This window comes from Leiobunum rupestre, chromosome 3 (genome assembly GCF_980474605.1).
Source record: "Leiobunum rupestre chromosome 3, qqLeiRupe1.1.hap1, whole genome shotgun sequence".
Lineage (NCBI taxonomy): Eukaryota > Metazoa > Arthropoda > Arachnida > Opiliones > Sclerosomatidae > Leiobunum > Leiobunum rupestre.
Window position 1 is genome coordinate 44,314,393 of NC_143386.1, and position 20,262 is coordinate 44,334,654.

Consider the following 20,262-nt stretch of genomic DNA (forward strand, 5'->3'; position numbering starts at 1 on the left):
TTGTATTTGTCTGCACAAACTACCCCTGGTGCCAAAAGACGATAGCGAGACAGTACATATTGTTTTTAAACAAATTAATTGTACTCTTAATTAAAGTTAATTTATGAACACATTTATTTTTTTCCCAAAAATGAAGGATTAGTTATACAGGGTGGCCCAATTTGCTCTGACCAGGCATTTTTCTCGAAAACTAAAAAAAGTAGAGCTTTGAAATTTTCCGGGTATCCGTATGAAGCAAGGAACTATCTAATGTCTAAATTTCAAAAAAATTAAGAATATTTTCATGTTTTTCAATAATTTATGTTTTGACCGGTAGGTGATAGACAAAAACTGTCAATGATAAAGTTGTTGATCATACTCGAAAAAGTACAAATGAAGTTGATTTGGTCGAAAAAGATCGATTTTTCATAGAGATATGAGGTCATGAAAACTAACAAGGTGGTCAAAGGAGGCAATAGCTTTTTCGGGAATTGTAAGAAAACAAATTTTAAACATAACACAAATTAACCAAAGATTGATATTTTTCTTTTATAAAAACCAAAAAAAAACAAGCATCAACAAATTACAGGCGTGGTTCAATTATTCATCCGTTTGATGCAATACATGTTTCCGCACGATGACGTATGTCTCGAAATGAACGCTGTATCATATCGGGATTGACAAGTTAGAAGACATCAATAATTGCGTTGGCGCAGTTCTTAGATGGTAGTAATAGGCGTCTGGTAAACATACTCCATAATGAAGCCTCTGGTGATGTTGGAGGCCATCGAACGGGACAGTTCCTTCCAATCCCTCGCTGATATGGTGGTGGTGCGCCGTCATGCTGAATGCACAGCCGGTAGTAGTCGGCCATAGGAATTTCGTCCAACGCATTCGCTACTTAAGTCTGGTAAGAGCTCCAAATAATAGTTCTGCCCGTTCAGACGTTATGCTCTGTTCGGATAGCGATTCACTTCGCCGTAAAACAATGGAACCATTGATGCACGATAATCACGAGAATAAAAATTTTAATTAGATTCCGGTAGCTAGGTAAAATGATTTCACAACAGGAAACTGTCGCTTTAAATACAAAAATATCTGAATATTGACAAAAATTAGACAAATCTAAATAAAAATATCAATCTTTGGTTAATTTGTGTTATGCTTAAAATTTGTTTTCTTACAATTCCCGAAAAAAGCTATTGCCTCCTTTGACCACCTTGTTATTTTTCATGACCTCATATCTCTATGAGAAATTGGTCTTTTTCGACCAAATCAACTTCATTTGTACTTTTTCGAGTATGATCAACAACTTTATCATTGACAGTTTTTGTCTATCACCTACCGGTCAAAACATAAATTATTGAAAAACATGAAAATATTCTTAATTTTTTTGAAATTTAGACATTAGATAGTTCCTTGCTTCATACGGATACCCTGAAAATTTCAAAGCTCTACCTATTTTAGTTTTCGAGAAAAATGCCTGGTCAGAGCAAATTGGGCCACCCTGTATGAATTTAACTGTAAATCAGTATACAGAACAATTAAGAAAATAAGTAATGAAATGACAAAGAATATTGTCTAAAATGTGAGTAAAAAATATGGAAATAAAATTCCGAAAACAATCATTAAATATGACTGCGATTATATAACAAATGTTTTAGATAAGCAATAAGTAAATAGCTCTCTAGGCAAATGAACTTTAAATATAGAAGACGGTAAACATATTGAATTGATAACTTCGGAAGATATAAAATTTAATTGATATAGAATACAAAAACATGACTGAAGGTTAGTAGCGTAGCTTCAGATTTTGGGCCCGCCAGCAACTAGACTCCATGGGCCCTTTTTTTTGGAATTTACCAATTTATCTACAAATGAGATAAATCTGCAAACGACTAAAAACAAGAAAACGTTCGTCCGTCGTAATCAAATTTGTTTGAACTTAAGGTAGAAGTCATAGATGAGACGAAAGAAGCTAAATACATAACTAAATGATTACTTTTGGATGTTTTTTAAGGAGCAAAAGTTAGTCAGTGGATTTAGTGACTGACAATTAGTTCTTATTTTTGTATTTTTCAAATGTATGGTCCTAATTTCGAATGCCCTCCCCCTAGGACAGTGGCTACGCCACTGGTGAAGGCAATTCACCGTGTTACAGGATGTCCTAATAATCTTGATTACAAATTTAATAATGATTTAATCTGTATACAGTCAAAGCTACAGATTTGTTTTTAATCATCGTTTAATCATCCGAGGGTGTCAAAATTATGAAGCGAGTGACCTGACTCTCGGAAATATTTAGAAAATAATCTTCATATTGAATAAACGTACACGTAAACGATGCATAAATATAATTAAGTAATCCGAATTTAACTTCGTCGTTGGCTGAGGAAGCAACATGATCACGGTCCAAAAACGGATATGAAACATAGTTAGACATAAAAGTAAAATGTTTTAAAACTCCTTCAGCATTATTTTATAAACTTTTATTTAAGGGTTTTGTTATATTTACAGTTATAAAAATAGAAAAAAAACCTAAACGCATTAAAGCTGTAATACTGTTATAACTGTAAAATAGTAAACGTTTTATGAAACATTTGCAGGAAACCTATTTCAAATCAAAGACGTTCGACTGTAATTTATTCAATTTTTATACGTAAATATTACAGCTTTCCTTATAAAATATGTCCGTTATATTTACAGAATTGTTTTTCAAACAATTTACAAAAACCACTGTAAGTTTTACAACGATTTGTATAATTTACAGTTGAACCAGTCAACTGTTTCTGTGAAAGTGACAGAAAAAACTTTGTTGATAGATTGCAGGAGCATTTCTGTAATTTCATCAGTAAGTTATAAAATTATCAGAGCCCATAGTAGAACATACAGACGAATATTGCTTTTCGTAAATACCATTTCACTGCTTTATCCAAATAAGAAAAAGTACCGTAAAATTTGAAAACAATTCAATACTGTAAAATATTTCAGTAAATTCTACCTAAATTTCTCTCAGTGCAGAGCCCAGACAAATCGGATCTTTTAGCGTTGATGGAAATCGTAAATTCGTAGCCGGAAAAGACCATTTGAAGTACTCTCGTCCTGATGTCAACCTGAACGACCCGAAGATGGATTTAAACGTTGGCTACGATGAAGCTATCGAAACATTTCATGAAGAGGATGAAGGCTTGGATTTGGTGTTGGAATGGATTTCTCTCAATCAGACATCTCTCACACCCGACGTGCAATTCGTCACCAACAGATACGTCCTTAGGACCATAATGGAAACTCCGTACCAGTACCGTCAATTGGATTGGCTGCTATGCGCTTCGAAGTTCAAAGGTGTCATCTACGTACGTTCGTTTTTCACGAAACGGGAAAAGGACTATTTCTCGAAACTTAATGAAACGTATAAGAGACGCTCTTACTGGAACGTGAAGTTCAACGATTTCATGACAACTGGTATAATAAAAGCAAAAGCAAAAAAGGAGGTGAATAAAATCATCAAATTAAACTTGCTAGATTATCAAACTCCGTCGCTGAATATGAACGAGCAATTCCATGGCGTGGTGCAATCGAAGTTGAACCACAATTTAGTGGTCTTTGCTTCTCGAATGCACGCTTTGGACTACGACTGTCCACCGGACTACCCCGAGAAGACGATGAAGATGGATAAATACGTCACCTTCAGGACGACACCAATACCGGATCCTAGTGTACCATGGCAAAGAAAGTTGTTTGTTTTGTAGGTATCGTAAAAATATCGATGGTAGCCTTCAGGTTTATTCTTTCAATAATGACAGGAACAAATTGAAACTCGTTTGGATTCAGTCCGCCCTGTCGGGCTGCTCTAAAAACTTCATGGCTTTCCGGGATGAAGAAGGCGTTGTCCAAAACATTGAGATGTTCAAAACGGATGAGATTCCAATTCGCCATCAGGTACCAATTATTCTAAGCTTGATATTCGAAGAAATTAATAACGCATTTCATTCCAAATTTATTTACAGAAGGAATATTCTCCGAATAACACTGTAAGTTTCTTCGGTACTTCCCTCGTTAGTGCATCACATCATTCTAAAACGTTTTCTGCGATTTTAAATTCTTCGCGTTCGCTGTTTAGGGTTGTATAGAGTCGTTTTAATTTTATGTATTAACGATATACGGTCTGAGTTTTCACCGTTTGGCGGCGTTTGTGCTGTCCGTTTTCGGATTAGCCTGTTAGTTATTTTATTACAAAATCGTGAACTTGATGAAAATGCGTGTTTTGAAAAGCCGTATTTGGTTCTTTGTAGGGAGCGTTTGGGCTTTAATGGAATCGTTTTGATTTGTGTCAAGGAAACCACGATATCGATTCTCGGACATTGTCATGTTTGATTTTTATTTAACCTTTTATTTATTTTGCAAGCAAATATTAAATATTTATGAAAATACAATTTTCTTAAACAGCGGTAAGGCACTCTCCTGGGTAAAAAGCGGGAGACAAAACAGTTAAACGCCTGTATTATTCCCCGTAATATTTTTCTTGCCCAGTCAAAGATAGCCGTGTTGAAAACTCAATTGGGAGGCCTCGGAAGAGTACAGATCTATAAGCCTACTGCCATTGATTTCAATATCTGCTTTGGCCATTTGGAATCTTCTGCACTGTCGTGAATTAAATTTAATACCTTAATTTGAGCCAAGTGAAAACTCATTGATTATAAGAAAATTATTCTAAACTATGTAAAAAGTTTAAATGATAACAATAACGGTATTGTACGCAATTTTTGTGTTTTTGTACTATATTCTATTGCTGTTGGTTGTTGCTCGTGCTGTTCAATAAACAGATGGGGGCGGGCATTCAGTCAGTATTTCAGAAAACTCCCCAAATTTGTACTGAAACCCTGTTCTTTTAATAGTTGATTTGGTCTCCTAACGTCTGCATGAATGTCTTGGATCAATTTTTGACATTTTTGAGAGATAATGTAGTTGAGGATAGCCCCGAGTATGTTCCAAACAGTTTTGTTTCTTTGTAATTGGATGTCGGGATGATGTTAACACGCTTGTTTTTCACACCAGGACTGTCTACGAGTTTTACTGGCGACACGGACAGAGAGTGACTTGCGAAAAGGCTAAAAATGGCGAATTGAAAGTAATTCCCGACTGGTACATCAACAGTTTTTTCAAAGGAGGATAAACCAACAGAATTTGTTGTTGTTTTTTGTGCAAATTTGTACCATTAATTTATACTTTTAATTTTTACCAGTAATAGTTGTTTCATTAAAATAAAAAGTAAAAAACAAAACTAGTTGCTCTTACGTCACAAGCCAAAGATGTATTCTTCGCTCGCGCGATTTGCACGAGCGCTAGAAAAATTTATGATTATCTGGCGACTGCAGCGCGCACTCGTAGCCACGTCAAAGTAATTAAAGAGACTATGACGTAAGAGCCACATTTTCTGTCCTTTTTGATGGAGACAGTACTCGAGGACAGCCCAGTATTTTCCAAATCTTCACAGTTAATTTTAATATTGCATCGCTACATATATCTTACAAATGGATAACGAGGACCGTCTAAAAATTTATTAGAGTTACGGACATGCGAAAAAGTCGCTGACAAAGTAGAAAATTCTGAATTTGAAGTTTATTCAAGGAAGGATAAATTCACCTAATTGACGTTCTTGTTTCTGGGCTGAAACATTTCGATTGTACGGAAATATTTTTATATATCAATAAAAACCTGTAGTTATCTCGCTTTCGGTATTGAAATGATAAACGTAATAATCGAAACAATGTAGCGATCGAAATCTCATCATATTTTATGACAACCCCCTCCCCATTCTCTGGTGTGCAGTTGCCGATAATTTTTAGTTTTACTTTCGGAATTGAGTCACCCTCACTCAAGGCAATGTTTAACAAAAACATCCCAGAAAAACGGAAACCATCGTCTCGTCATGTCACGTAAAATGGAAAATTTTAAGTTTCCTTTAGGTCACAAGACATTCCAATTCGAAGCCTACTTTTGGATGGTTCAGTGTCGATGGAAGAAGAAAATACCTATCTTCAAGTGTCCATTTGAGGTCCTTCAATCCTCCAGCTAACCTCAGTCGTCCATTTCTGGATTTGAACGAAGGGTAAGACAATGCCATCAAGAAGGACTACGGTCTGGACGAAGGGTTGCAGTTTTTGTTGCAATGGATCGTCGATCACAAGGAATCTCTGAAGACCGGTGTCAAGTTCGTCACCTGCAAGTGGGTTCTAGAGATGATTATGCTGACCCCGTATACTTTAATAACTGTTCTTGCTCGAGTAATTGTCTAAGTAAGGTACGTAATGCATGTCCTTGTAGGAAGCAGATTGCTTTATGTACTTGGCCTGATCCTTGTGAAATAAGAGTAAACTGAAGTGAAGAGAAGCACATTGTTAAAAACTAAATGAAAAGAGATTTAAAACGTATACTAGCTCAGCCAAAATTACATAAAACCCATTTTAATGTACGCGAATCCATCGAAATTTAAAAAATAAATCTGCGCAATGTTTAAACCGTGACGATGGTCCCTCTAACTTATCCACGTTTTCTCCACTTTCTAAATATTTTGATGGTCCTCACCCTCTCCCACACAACAAACGAATTCCTCCTCTCGCAGAGTCCCCCATTCCGACAATAGTAGCCTCGCGCGTAAACGAGGATGTCGAGCCCGTTGCTCCTATAACCCTTCGACGGTCGACTCGCCTTCGTGAAAAAAACGCTCGCGGCTATAGAACAGTAGCCACTATATGTATAGAGCGCATAAATATTTTTTCGTCCCAAAGTTTTACCATTATACTGTCAGACTTGTAAAAATCCCTGAAGAAGGAGGAACAGTTCCTCCGAAACGTTGGATTTTTTAAATAAATAAATTGTGAATTTTAAAACCGTTTTAAGTCTCTTTTCATTAAGAGTAAACTGCATATGCAGCTATGGTAAAAGAAGAAACGGGTTTAGTACCCGCTTTACAAAGTTGGAGGTAAGATAACGCTGAACAGGGTAATACAAAAGTTAAAACTTAGTACACAAACCCGTTATTGTCAAAATTAAAAACTGAATCATTTTTTTGGAATCCGGTGGTTAAAACCAAAATAGCTACTGAGATAATGTGGTACAAATAAAGATTTAATTTGGCTTAATGGTTCCTATGTTAAAAATTTTTGTTTAATTTTAATATGAAAAGCCATTTTTTACCGTAATTATTTTCCCCATTTCGATTAACTGAACACTTATGGAACAAAATTATATATTCATGATTTAAGGTTACGTTTATTAGACTTTATAAACTACAAGAAAATTTAAAATATAGACCTGACCAGAAATGAGTTGATGGTGAATATGAACGAATAGTTTGATAGCGTCATCAAGTACTGGTAGAACGGACAAGTGCATTGAGTTTAAAACGGCCAAAGTCATGCCCTTACGAAAATGACTTGATCCAATTTTGGACATTGGATCCAATTTGTCAAATAAGGATCAACTATTTCTTGATCAAATAATCTTTATCAAATTTGGATCCAAATTTTTTTTTAACTAATAACTGGATCCAAGTTTGATCAAAATTGGTTTGATCCAATAGCATTGGATTCAAATTTAGATCCAATTTAATTTGATCAAATAAAATTGTATCAAATTTGGATCCAAAAAATCTTTTAACTAAGAATTGAATCCAAAGTTTTATCCAAATTAAATTGATCAAAAAAAATTGTATCAAATTTGTACCCAAAAAAATCTTTTAACTAAGATCTGGATCCAATTGATATTTCGCCGGGACAATTTTTTGGAATCGTGTATGGAATCTTGTACGGGGTCGTCATCTACCACCAGCTGTTAGAAACACTGAGAATAACTTTAGCCGGTGGCTTAAATATATTATTTCCAAAATAAATGACGGCATCGTATAATGATAAGTGACCACCGCCGTAAGAGTTTCTAGAAAGTGGTCCCAACCGAGACACCATAGCGGATATCAATTGAGTGTTCAAGAATCTAGAGTATATATTCCTAACTCAATGGTATAAACATAATTATAGAAGGCGATAGGAGATTAGATGACTACTTTTTATGTCTGGCGAGACCGCCTCCGCCAGAACAATATCGATCTCAGTAAATATATTTTTATTTCAATGGTAAAATTTATCGAACAACTGGCAACATTTTGATAAAACTCTACAGCATAGAAATCACAATGTAACTAGAACGTTTTTTACAATGGACCACGCGCCGATTTTAAACTGGCGGATTAGTCAGTAACGCCCAAGGTTAGTAAAAAATGCTAGAAAAGGTAGCCTCGTTTGGGTCTTTTTCGTTTACGCGTCGTCTTATTTTAATTCTGTTCCCTGCCTTCTACACTCTAGTCGGTTCTCTAATAGTTAGCCTTCTCAAAGTTGCAGTGACGTCACTCGGTTCTGGCCAATTACATTTGTTGGTTTTATTTAATCTACCATCTAAGCGGAACCAGGGGTAAAAACAAGGGATTTGGGTGGGGATATAATTCATTGTTTTTGTTAATTTTTATGTTATATTTAACGCAATTATTTTCGTTTACCGCGTTTTGAGCACTTGGATCACGTGATGCACGTGCCTTTTTTATCAGTTTCTTTATTTTAGGCCAAAGTAGACGAATTTTGGCAGAAATCGTAGGTTTCCTAGGTTTTTGGCCTAAAAATTAGCTATCATTATCGTACCTTATCGTTTCTTGACATGATTTGTTATGTTTAAAAAAAAATCCACAATATTCGGCATTAATTTTCAACTATGCTCCGTTGTGAGTTACTCTCATGGCTAAGTGAAAAGTGTAGTATCTGCTGTTATTGTCGTTTAAGTATATTTCATGCCGCTAAAATTACCTATTTTTCTAAGTATTGGTTACCGCCTAGCTTCCGTACTTTTAATGCTGGTCCCAGTCGGTATCCAAATCTCATTGGATTAAGATCGGATCCAAATCTAACTGGATCCCGACCGGATAAAAGTCTCTTTGGATCAAAAGCTGTTCCAAAACTAATTGTATCCAGACCGGATCCAAATCTCTTTCGATCCCAACTGGATCCAAAACTCTTTGGGAGCCAACTAGATGCAATCCTCATTGGATTAAGAGCGGATCCAAATCTCATTGTATCGCGACCGGATCCAAATATCCTTAGATCCAGTCGGGATCCAAATCTCATTGGATGGCGACTGGATCCAATTTTCATTGGATCATTGGATCCTGAACGGATCCAATTCTCATAACAGTTGGATCCTAAATTTAATCCAGGGAAGTCTGTAATTGGAGCCCCGTTTGATCTGTTCAATTTTTGATTAAAATTGGTTCAAATTTTGATCCACCAAGGTTACCCATTTTATTATCCGAAAAGTACTGGTAGAACGGACAAGTACATTGAGTTTAAAACGGCCCCGATGTTCCGTGGAATTTCAAAAGTTTCCCCTTGTAATTTTTATAAATACTGATTTGATTCACAGAAATCTTACGATTCAAACTTCTAGAAACAAATTGAAAGCCTTATGGACCCAGTCGGTTTTGACCGGGTGCGAGAAGAATTATGTGGGCTTCAGGGACGACCTGGGCGTTATTGAAAAGGTCGAAATGTACCGAACCAAGGACATACCGGCACTCGCCAATAGAGAGCAGCCATTATGGAATCAAATGAATGTTTTGGATCAAATCTTTTCATATTTGACGGATCACGTTGTTGAAGAAAATCTAAGGTACTGTGAGCCATACTCTTTGCAATTTCAAGAAGCTAAGATCTTTATTTTTGTTCCTCAAGGATGGTTTTTAAGCTTCATTGGAAACACGCTCAGAGAGTTCGTTGTCAGAAACTCAGTAATGAGCAGTACGTAAAGTACGTTCAAGAACTTCACTTCAACAAGTGCCTTTGCATCTTTTCTTTCAGGGGCGTATTAACCATTAGGCAAAATAGGCACGTGCCTAGGGCGCCATTTTTCTGATAAAGCCCCACGGTCCATGTACTTGGCTTGCCCTACTCAAAATACCGCCGAAAAGATTTGGGAAAACTAAAATATATTTATTTATTAAAAACCGATACGCCCCTCCTTAGCTGACCAATGCCAAGGGGCGACTTATTTTTCTGTGCCTAAAGGTGCCGAAAGGGTTAATCCGCCCCTGTTTTCTTTGCTTATACTATTGGACGGAAGTGCTTCCGTCTGTTTTCGTCGTTATCTCAACCGTACAGGCGTACATCAATTCAAAGTATTTTCAACAAATGACTAATTACGCCGGAAGGTAAAAACGTTATTTAGTAGCAAATATAATACTGGACAATATCGGCACGCCCGTGAGAGCGCCAGCGATCTAGCCAAAATAATATACTGATAACGTGCTTTCTACTATCTTCCAGGTAATTTTTTTTTGCTTTTTTATTTCGCTTGCGCACACGGCACGGTACTGAAATATTAAAATTACAATGTCTAATAACGACATTCTTAAAGAAATGCAAACTATGAAAAGATAACTCAAAGCCGATATTACTAAATCAGCTCCAAAATTAGATAAACTCATATCTGTCATTTTAGAGACTAACCATAAACTGGAGAAGGTAGCCTATAAATTGGAAGAACATGATGTTAAAATCAATAAAATTTTAGAACAAGGCCAAGAACGAAATAATTTTAAATTCGAAAGTGAGTCTTTTCGATGATATATCGAAGCAGTTAGAAGCTAAAGACAAACAAAACAAGAACTTAGATACCAGACTAGACAATATGGAGGCTGATAAAAGACGGTTTAATTTAGTACTATCCGGAGTACCAGAAACCCCAGGGGAGATCAGAGTTTCCGATGAAACCTTCTGCCACAGAGCTCGCCGTGGACGATGCGAGGCTGGTAGCTAGCGATACGGCTTTCTTCCCTCGTGATATGGCATCTATAAGATCGTCGATGTAATCTTGAGCGATTTTTTGATCATCCTCCAGTTCTTTTTCCGTGCTGAAAAGAGGTTCCATGGATTCGTCTATGATGCCCAGTATTCCGTGGTTTGAAGGATTTTGACGTACCCCTCGATTGCGGCGAAGTCGGGCGAAAGTTTTATTAGCTACGCTTCCAAGTTGTTTTTCGTCCGTACGTGTAGTGAATTTTTTCGTAGCGGTTAAAATTATCCCGGGTTTCGAGTAGAAAATAAATATATTTCACACTTCGAAACAGAGACCTAAGTTACGTCAGGTTATAGCTGGGGCGAGAGAAGCGAGAGTCCGAGTTTCAGGGAGAGGCAAAAAACACACAAATCTCGGAAAACACAAAAAAGGGGAGACGGGATAAGTCTAAACAAAGGCTGGAATGTATGGAAGGTTTTTTGGTGCCCGCTTCTTTCTTTCACCACAAAAAACTCGTATAATATACAACTTACTCTCTCAAGATATATCAGTTAAAAATGGGGAATTACAACATACCGAGGGAAAATAAAATGTATTAAATATTAAAATTAGGTACAAAATGATCAATGTTTTAACATCATAACCCTTTTGCATTAATCGATTTATTCCCATACGCGAATATGTTTAGCCAACTGACAGTGGTGGGTCCGTTATGTGAACTATAATTATTTAGTTTATAGACCATAGAAGTAAAATACACGAATATTGAATCAATACTTTTATATATCCTGTTTTTAAATATGGGTTGAAATGTCGATTCATCCAGCATAATTTAAATTTATATGAAAATAATAAAAATAATAAATTAGTGGTATAATAGGTAGAGATGTGAGCTGGTAAATTTACCGGTAATGGTAAAATTACGGTAAATTTACCAATTATTTTCATAGAGCCAAATACACCCAAAAATATTACAATTACATTTTTCATTGGACCAGAAAACCAAATCATTTTCCTGTTAGAGAGACGCCATAATAGTCTCGAAATGATTAGTCTCGAATGTGAATAAGACCGAAATATTGTACAAAGTGCACTAGTCTCGAATCTGAATAATCTCGAATATGAATAAACATGAAACTGATTAGCGTCGAAACTGACTTCCCTCGAAACTAACTTCACTCGAATCTTACATCACTAATAATAGGCAGTAGGAACCTTACAGCTTTCACCAATATGTTTATGTGTCTCAAATAGTTTGTTTCATTAAGGAACGGAATTATCAACACTTACCATCACTCGAAGTAAAGCTCTAAACAGTAGCGGCGCTAAGGTTTTTTCACAGGTGGGCTAATTATTTTGTGGCCCCTAAGAATTTTGTGGCCCTTACAACCATGGGGTGTAGCTACACTCCATTTTACAAATTTAGTGACCCCTTATAAATTTTCCAGGAAGCGAGAAGAGCAAGGTCGTTTTCTTGGTGCGGCTCTCGTCGCGTTTACTGGACCCCCTATGACCTTGTATCCGACCTGGAGGAGACACGCGCATGCCCGGGGTATTTCCCTAAATTCCCTTTCTTTTCTTTCTATTGTCCATTCAACTTTCTCTCAATTTCCGCTCCCTTCCTCCCGAATCTATCTGTTTATGGTCTACTATCTTATTGAGTAAACAAATTGATTTTGAAATTTTTTTCCAGAAAATTTTTCTTGGCAATAAAACCAATTTCTAGAGATAAAGAAAATTCATACATTCAAATATGTGGACCTTTTAATATAAATATGTGGCCCCTCTCAGAATTGCAGGGGGGCTAAAGCCCACTTCAGCCCACCCTTAGCGCCGCTACTGGCTCTAAACAGTCACTCGTTCGCGACGATGTCTTGCGAAAATGGCCAGTATCTCTTCCCACTATCTCCTGATGTACGCACCAAATTTTTCGAAGGGCAATATCACTACGCTGAGCCCAGACAAATCGGATCTTTTAGTGTGGATGGAAATCGTCAATTTGTGCCGGGGAACGGACATCAGAAGTACTTGCGTCCAGATGTGATTCTGAACAACCCGAAGTTGGATTTAAACGTTGGCTACGATGAAGCTATCCACTCGGATCTCGAACAAGAAGGCTTGGAATTGTTGTTGAAATGGATTTCTCTCAACCCTCAATGCCTGACGTCCGACGTCCAATTCGTCACCAACAGATTCGTCCTAAGGACGATAATGGAAACACCGTACATAAGGAAGGATTCCGACTGGATAATTTTTGCTTCCAAATTCAGAGGCGTCATCTACTTGCATTCGATCCTCACAGAACGGGAACGGAATAGTTTAATTTTTGTTTTTTCATCGTCAAAAAAGTAAATACTTGTCAGAATAATTGCTCCAATAAATTCAAAATATCTCTTTTTTATATCATCCGAAAGGAGATATTTAAAATAACCGTGTCTGTTTGTGTGTGGGTGTTCGCAGTACCGGGGTCAATCAATTGTAATAAAAACCGCGTTCGCAGTTTCTCGAATTTTGGAAAATGATTGGTTTTTAAAACGCCTGAATTCAAATTCGGGTTGCGACAAATGTGGGTATTGAAAATATTTACGATATTTAGACAAACAGCCTTGGAGAAAGCATGGACACTGTATCTCTAACCGGACGGGAAAAGCTGTAGCTTCCACCATACAAAATCACCGGCCGCCACCACCGTCTCTCTGTAAAGGGGGGAGGTTCAAGAATTTTGAAAGTTTCGGGCCATATAATTCGTCACGTGGTCGACTAAACGTTCCGTTTGAAATGGGGGTTTCTCTACGAACCTTGAGGGTTTACATTCTTTCGAATGACCTTGACGGCCCTGCGAATTCGGTACGGCCGTCTATTTCAGCTAATACGAAGTAGGATGCAAACGGACAGTGAGGAGGTACCTCTTTTAGGCTGCTTTTCCCGTCCGGTTAGAGATATATTGTCCATGGAGAAAATCAGTGTGCCGTTACCCTTTTTTTCACTTGTTAACGTCAATTTATTCTATAATTTTTTAACATTTATAAATTAAATGTTTAATTTAAAATACCGTCGTGGCTAGGAACCGAACCCGGGTCATACTCTTAGCAGGTTTATCCTTTACAGCTGAGCCATTGACTCCCACGTCCCCAAATTGAAAATAAATAATATCGTAGACAAACCATGGAGGAGTAACAATAGAAGTTTAAATTTGCCACGTAATTAATACAGTACGACATCCAGGTGACGCTATCATCTCCTTTCAAAATAAATTTACATAGCCCAAAAGCTGAGTAGGCCCTCCTGTTATTCTTCTATGGGAGATGTAAATAATCCAATAAGCCGAGAGGGATATCGTCTCTTTAAATAATTGAGTAGTATGAGCAGTGGCGTAGCTAGGGGGGCGGAGGGGGCAGTCCGCCCCGGGTGACACCTGTTTGGGTGCGATTTGGGTATGACACCTGACCGTGAAAAAAATCAAAACTTACACAAACTAGAGACTAGTAAGTAGCACACCATGATATCCGCCCCGGGTGTCAACCATGCTAGCTACGCCACTGAGTATGAGTACTATGATATAAGCAAAAGTCGAATTACCTCATTTGCTTAATGTCATTTTAGTTACACGCGTAATAAATAAAATTAGAACTCCATCGATTTTGGAGTGTCAAAGTTTCCAAGTGGAAATATCTTAGGTTTAATATTGGGTGTTTTTGTGGGCCGCCATATCTTGGTAAATGTGCAATTTCTATTAGACTGCTCTCATCAGCTTCCTCTCGGTTCAAATACATTTTACGCATACGAGAGCGATTTCCTAATGAGAAACACTATGTTTTCGGAGCAGTATATTATAAGATAATTTTTAATTTATGACCTTCGTGTTTTTGGTGTTTATTCTCTTAGCTTTCTAGTTGGCCAATTTAAATCTGTTCAGAGTCACTTGGTCGTAAAATACGATGGCGCACACTTTTCTAATTGCAACCGAGTCTCTAAGCCCAACGGTTCTCGAGATAAATTTCGAATGACCTTGGGTTTTGTATCATCTAATGACCCTCTGCGCATGCTATGCGATCTGAAAATATCAAATTCCTAGGAAAAATATTTTTTCAATTATTATTTCTGTATCGCATTTTAGTAGACACCCTGTATAATGCTTTTATTAAAAAAAATTGCCTAAAAACCGACAACGTCTACGAAAAACCACACTAACAACACGATTCACATTTAAAGGAACATAGAATCGTTCGAATTTTGGAAATAGGGCTTGAAAAATAAAAATAGTGATTATAGCAAAAGTGACATAATTACCAAAAGTGTGACAATCCCTGTACTTTCGTATGCTAAAGGTTTAATTAATGCTCGACTCGAGATCGACCACATAACATAAAAGACTGTTAATTTTCGACTTTCTGGATCTTTTTTAGTCTATGGTATTATATCGTAGGTAGATGGCGATAGCATCTCCACAGAACGAGGCGTTATTTGTTGGTTTTAACTTCCTTCCCTCCCCAAGACATACTTTCCCTTATCCCCTCCCAACTTGTATCTAGGAGGATTCAAGTATCTTCTTAGCTTGTATTTCGCTCGTAGCATTCATTAAGAAATAGGTCCGATTGACACACTTTTGGTAATTATGTGACTTTTGATTATAGTGGTATCACGAGTACGGAAATATTCGGAATAAATTTTTCTAACCATTCAGTTAATTGATCCAAGAGGGAGTTGCTGAGAGCTGTTTTGGAGCAGGGCAAAGAAAAACGTCCTAGATTTTTTCATGGTTTTACATTTATTATATTTTTTAATATTGTTTTGTACTACGTTGTATTTGTTTTGTTGTTGTTTTAATTTTTGTACTACGTTGTATTTGTTTTGTTGTTGTTTTCGTTTTTTAGCTTTTAACTTCATTTTGTCATATACACTTTTGATTTTGTTAAAGGGCCACACCGGCATTTGAAAAAACTCGGCCCGTTGGTAGCAGATAGGACCAAGTATACTATCCTAACATATAGGATCCTTGGTTAAATTCAAACGCCGGTGTGTCCATAGAGATAGAAAAGAAATAGAGGGAATATTACCGCGTTAAGGCACCCCTGTTTTTGAATGGGAAAATTCATCCCCCCCCCCCGCGCATGTATGAAAGCTGAGATGGGCAGAATTTGCAACGCCATCTATCCTTCCTTTGTTTACATCAAATGACAGTTGATTTTCAAAAAAGCATAATTTTGAATTTTCAAAAGGCGCCACGTAATCTGCCCATCTCATGGCTTCCTACATTGGCGAAAAGGGTGTCGGCACCAGGCTTGGAAATAAGGTTTATTTCTAAACTGGTCTATTTGGCCAGTCACTCCCAACTCTTGAATTATTTAAGTGGTCACGTAGACCAGTTGGTTAATAATGCGGCAAATAATTTGGAATTAATAAACTGGACACTGGACCAGTGAACCCCTAGCTTTTGAATAAAAAAACTGGTCCGAGCAATTAATAAACTGGTCTTTGACCCAGTGACCACCGCTTATTTCCAAGCCTGGTCGGCACTCGCGGTCAACTTCAAGCATCCTCCTGGTGTCCTATGTTTTATTTAACGGTACGGGGGTATACAAATCTGTTAGTGCGTGTCCTATTGGAAAGGGTGTCCCCCAAGGGGCGATCCTGGCGCCCCTCCTTTTCAATGTCCTAATAAACTTAAAGGGCAACGCAAGTGAGCTGGCAAAAAAAGAAAAAGCAGCTTGCTTTTCATCCCCCCCCCAACCCCTCACTCGGGTTTGGCAGAGGCGGGCAGAGTCAACCGTAAATTTCGCACTTTACTGACTTTACACACATTTTGCCAGCTCACTTGCGTTGCCCTTTAATGCCAGAGGCAGTCGTCTTCGAGTTGTGGTTCTCCCAATTTATGATTATTGTTCCCCTATCTGGACCCCCCACCTTGCATCTGATCAATTGGCACTTCAAAGGGCAACGCAAGTGAGCTGGCAAAATGTGTGTTAAGTCAGTAAAGTGCGAAATTTACGGTTGACTCTGCCCGCCTCTGCCAAGGCCGAGTGAGGGGTTGGGGGGGGGGATGAAAACATAGAAATCTCATAGGTAACTAGAATGCTGCCGTGTAACTGGCAAATGGGCCAAACGCCGTGGCAGACGAAGCCAGATCTCAGCCAATCAGAGCTCAAAGAGCGGTTCTGCCAAGAATTTAATGTTAACGGAGAGAATGACGTCACCTATCTCCCGCTATAGTAGCGGAACCAAAGAGGATTATTATCTTCCTTGGCGGAACCACTCTATGGCCTCTCATTGGCTGAAGGTTCAAGGCGAACTGGCGTCAAGCTCGGCCGTAGGCGGCAGCATTCTAGTTACCTATGAGATTTCTATGGATGAAAAGCAAGCTGCTTTTTCTTTTTTTGCCAGCTCACTTGCGTTGCCCTTTCAAATGGCCCAGAACCACTTTTCCAAATTAACCACCAAATATCAATCCCTTCCCGCACCCTCTCAGCTTAAAGGGCAAAAAAAGAAAAAGCAGCTTGCTTTTCATCCCCCCCCCCCCCAACCATAGAAATCGGATAACAAACTAGAACGATTAATCGAACGGCTGACAAGGTACCGATTAGATTCTTGGCTAAAACGACAGTAATGCCATCTGCGCTGCCTCTAGAGGCGCGCTCGCGCGTAACTTGGTTAAAAGGTTTCCCCCACCCCATTGAAATTAATGTAAAGTTGGCGATAATTAACCGTTAATTAACCTACCAAATGATATAAGAAATATTCCACTGACAATTTTTCCCGTTTATATGAACTTAAATGTAACATAAAATCATCTTGAAAAATCGTTTATCGCTTTACAACATTCAAAAATAATATTTTTCCCGCAACATGTAGATAACCGAACATCTGCTCGTCTAGGTAAAGTTTGTGTTGTCAACACGCGTATTAGAAAGCAAAATGAGATTTTAGAAAGTAGGTTGTAATTCGGAACGATATTAATACTTTACACGAATTTTGTTTAATAAATTTTCATCCATTGGTTCGTTCAGAATGTATCTTTAAAGTAGACGAAAATTTTAAGGCGCTGAATCTTGCCCAGTCTTAAGCCTCGGTTTAATCTACTGCGTATTTTGAAACGTAAAAACCCGATTACTATCGTTAAATCTTGGTTAAATGATGGCGAACGCTCCTTGTAATAAGAATACGTTCTAAGCTTATTTAACGCCAAAAATTCCACGTATTTCGTTATTTGTTTCGTATTAAAAATATCGTATTATTAATCCAAGATTTAACAATAGTAATCAGATTTTTCCGTTTCAAAATTCGCAGTAGATTAAACCAAAGATAATTTAAACTCGTACCCTAGATTCAAAATCACTCTATCGCGCGTTGCCGATAGCGTTTACCCACTTCCCGCCGGAACTCAGAAAAAATTCCCTCCATGGTTTGCGCCTTACCGCAACCGATGGAGCCCCATTTTTCTGAGGTCACGTGTCTTAAAAGGGTAAACGCTTCGTAACAAAACCGTCAATGGGAAAGCTCTCAGTATTCGAATGTAGGGTACGAGTTTAAATTATCTTTGATTAAACCGAGGCTTAAGACTGGGAAAGATTCACCGCCTTAAAATTTTCGTCTACTTTAAAGAATAATTCTGAACGAACCAATAGATGAAAAGTTATGAAACTAGCTTTTAAATAAACCTTGAAACTTATTTAAAGTTATATTTATAATTCACTGATGACCAAATTCGCGAAAAGTATTAATATCGTTCCGAATTACAACCTACTTTCTAAAATCTTATTTTGCTTTCTAATACGCGAGTTGACAACGCAAACTTTACCGAGGGGTAAGACAGTCTCAGATAACCTGTACACCGAGTTCGTGGATTTAGCACTGTTAAAGGTAGATATTTTCAAGAATTCGCGAGTTACATTTAGCACTGTCAAAGGTACGGCAGTGTACACCGAGTTCACAGTGTGTCTTACCCCTCGAACTTTACCTAGACGAGCAGATGTTCGATTATCTACATGGCGCATTAAAAATATTATTTTTGAATGTTATAAAGCAATAAACGATTTTTCAAGACGATTTTAGATTACATTAGTTCATATAAACGGGAAAATTTGTATGTTGAATATTTCTTATATAATTTGGTAGGTTCATTCGCTCGCGTTCTACATGTCGAACAGTCTCATCGGTGTCGTGTTTTCTTTTCAAAGCATTGATACTGGTCTTTTGGATTTATTCTTTACGGCAATCAATATGAACTTAAATTGAAGTGACCCATTATTCCGACTTTCCTATCATTTTGTCTCACACAACCTTCATAATAGCTTCATTTTCAAGCGATTTATGGCAAAAATAACAAGAGTTAGCTGGGTGGTAAATTTTAAACGCGGTTACATGAAGACGGCGGATGCGTTTTAAGTCAACGAAGGCGCAAAATTGTAAGACGCGTTTCGGGTACAACCAGAGATCCTGGCAGTTATACAGATGCGAAACTCCCTATACCCTAAGCAAACCAGTTTTTTTCAAATTTTTGGCGATCGCAGCGATGCCTGTACGTGGGGAGTAATCGCAGAGATCCTAGGATTGTTACAGTTGTTTACAATTTTTGCGTCTCTCGGCTTGAAACGGGCGCTTCCTTCCGGCCGAAGGGCGGCGCTGATGCTTGCATTTTTTTGTCAGGTTTTCGGCGGAGTTTCGTATCTCTATAACTGTCAGGATCTCTGGTACAACGTTAAAACCGCGAATATGACACAACGATTGCTCGTATGTAAAATGTTCATAGAACATATTTTGTGGGAAATAGCCGGACCCTAATGTTAGTAATTGGGTTTATAGCCGTACATACAATACTAACGTAGATATTCGCGATAAACCATTACTGTGCACCGGTTTTCCCCATAACCATTGCTCGTAAAACAACTATTTCTAACAGTAACGTGTGAAAAGATATGTTTTTGTTTGAGTAATTACTCCTAAAATATTTAATTACGGAATTTTGAACCATTCTTCATTTTTTATTAAAAAAAACTAGCTTTCTATGATTTGAAAGAAACGCGTTTTCTAGTGCGTTCTTAGCGATTGGAAATACAATCAGTTACAATTCAACATAAAATTAACCACCTTAGTTTGCTGCATAAATGTTTTATAACAACATGGTTCTTGACTTCAATGAATTCTTCACTGTACCTGTTGGTTCGCGCACCAGAGGTCATTCCTTAAAGGGAATATAACCTCAGATATTTGGTGTGGAACACCAACGTTTGCAGCTCTGGCCGCTCTTGCCTTTGGCTTTATAAATGTTTGGCGCCACTGTACCGGGAAATTTGGAAGATTGAAGTGGTCTTCCATAAAGATTGCTTTGCGGGTTATATTCCCTTTAAAACTAAATAAGACCCGAGCTCTCACTACCACTCGACTTAATTCATTTGCTCACACCGTTATAAATGGCTGGAACTCTTTGCCCCAAGAAATTATTTCCCTTGA

The 20,262-nt window shown here is 37.7% G+C and overlaps 2 protein-coding genes across 2 annotated transcripts; both read left to right on the forward strand.

Moving 5' to 3' along the window:
- The first annotated feature begins 738 nt into the window (after window positions 1-738).
- LOC149951893 (decapping and exoribonuclease protein-like) lies at window positions 739-5,216 on the forward strand. Its single transcript, XM_090169692.1, has 8 exons — window positions 739-838; window positions 2,750-2,830; window positions 3,001-3,441; window positions 3,502-3,724; window positions 3,783-3,918; window positions 3,987-4,010; window positions 4,875-4,960; window positions 5,035-5,216. The coding sequence occupies exons 1-8, from the start codon at window positions 739-741 to the stop codon at window positions 5,150-5,152; spliced, it is 1,209 nt and encodes a 402-aa protein (XP_090025818.1). The 3' UTR covers window positions 5,153-5,216.
- A 7,468-nt stretch (window positions 5,217-12,684) lies between these two features.
- On the forward strand, window positions 12,685-13,167 carry LOC149951894 (decapping and exoribonuclease protein-like). Its single transcript, XM_090169693.1, has one exon. It carries the CDS (start codon window positions 12,685-12,687, stop codon window positions 13,165-13,167), a length of 483 nt encoding a protein of 160 aa, XP_090025819.1.
- The last annotated feature ends 7,095 nt before the right edge of the window (window positions 13,168-20,262 follow it).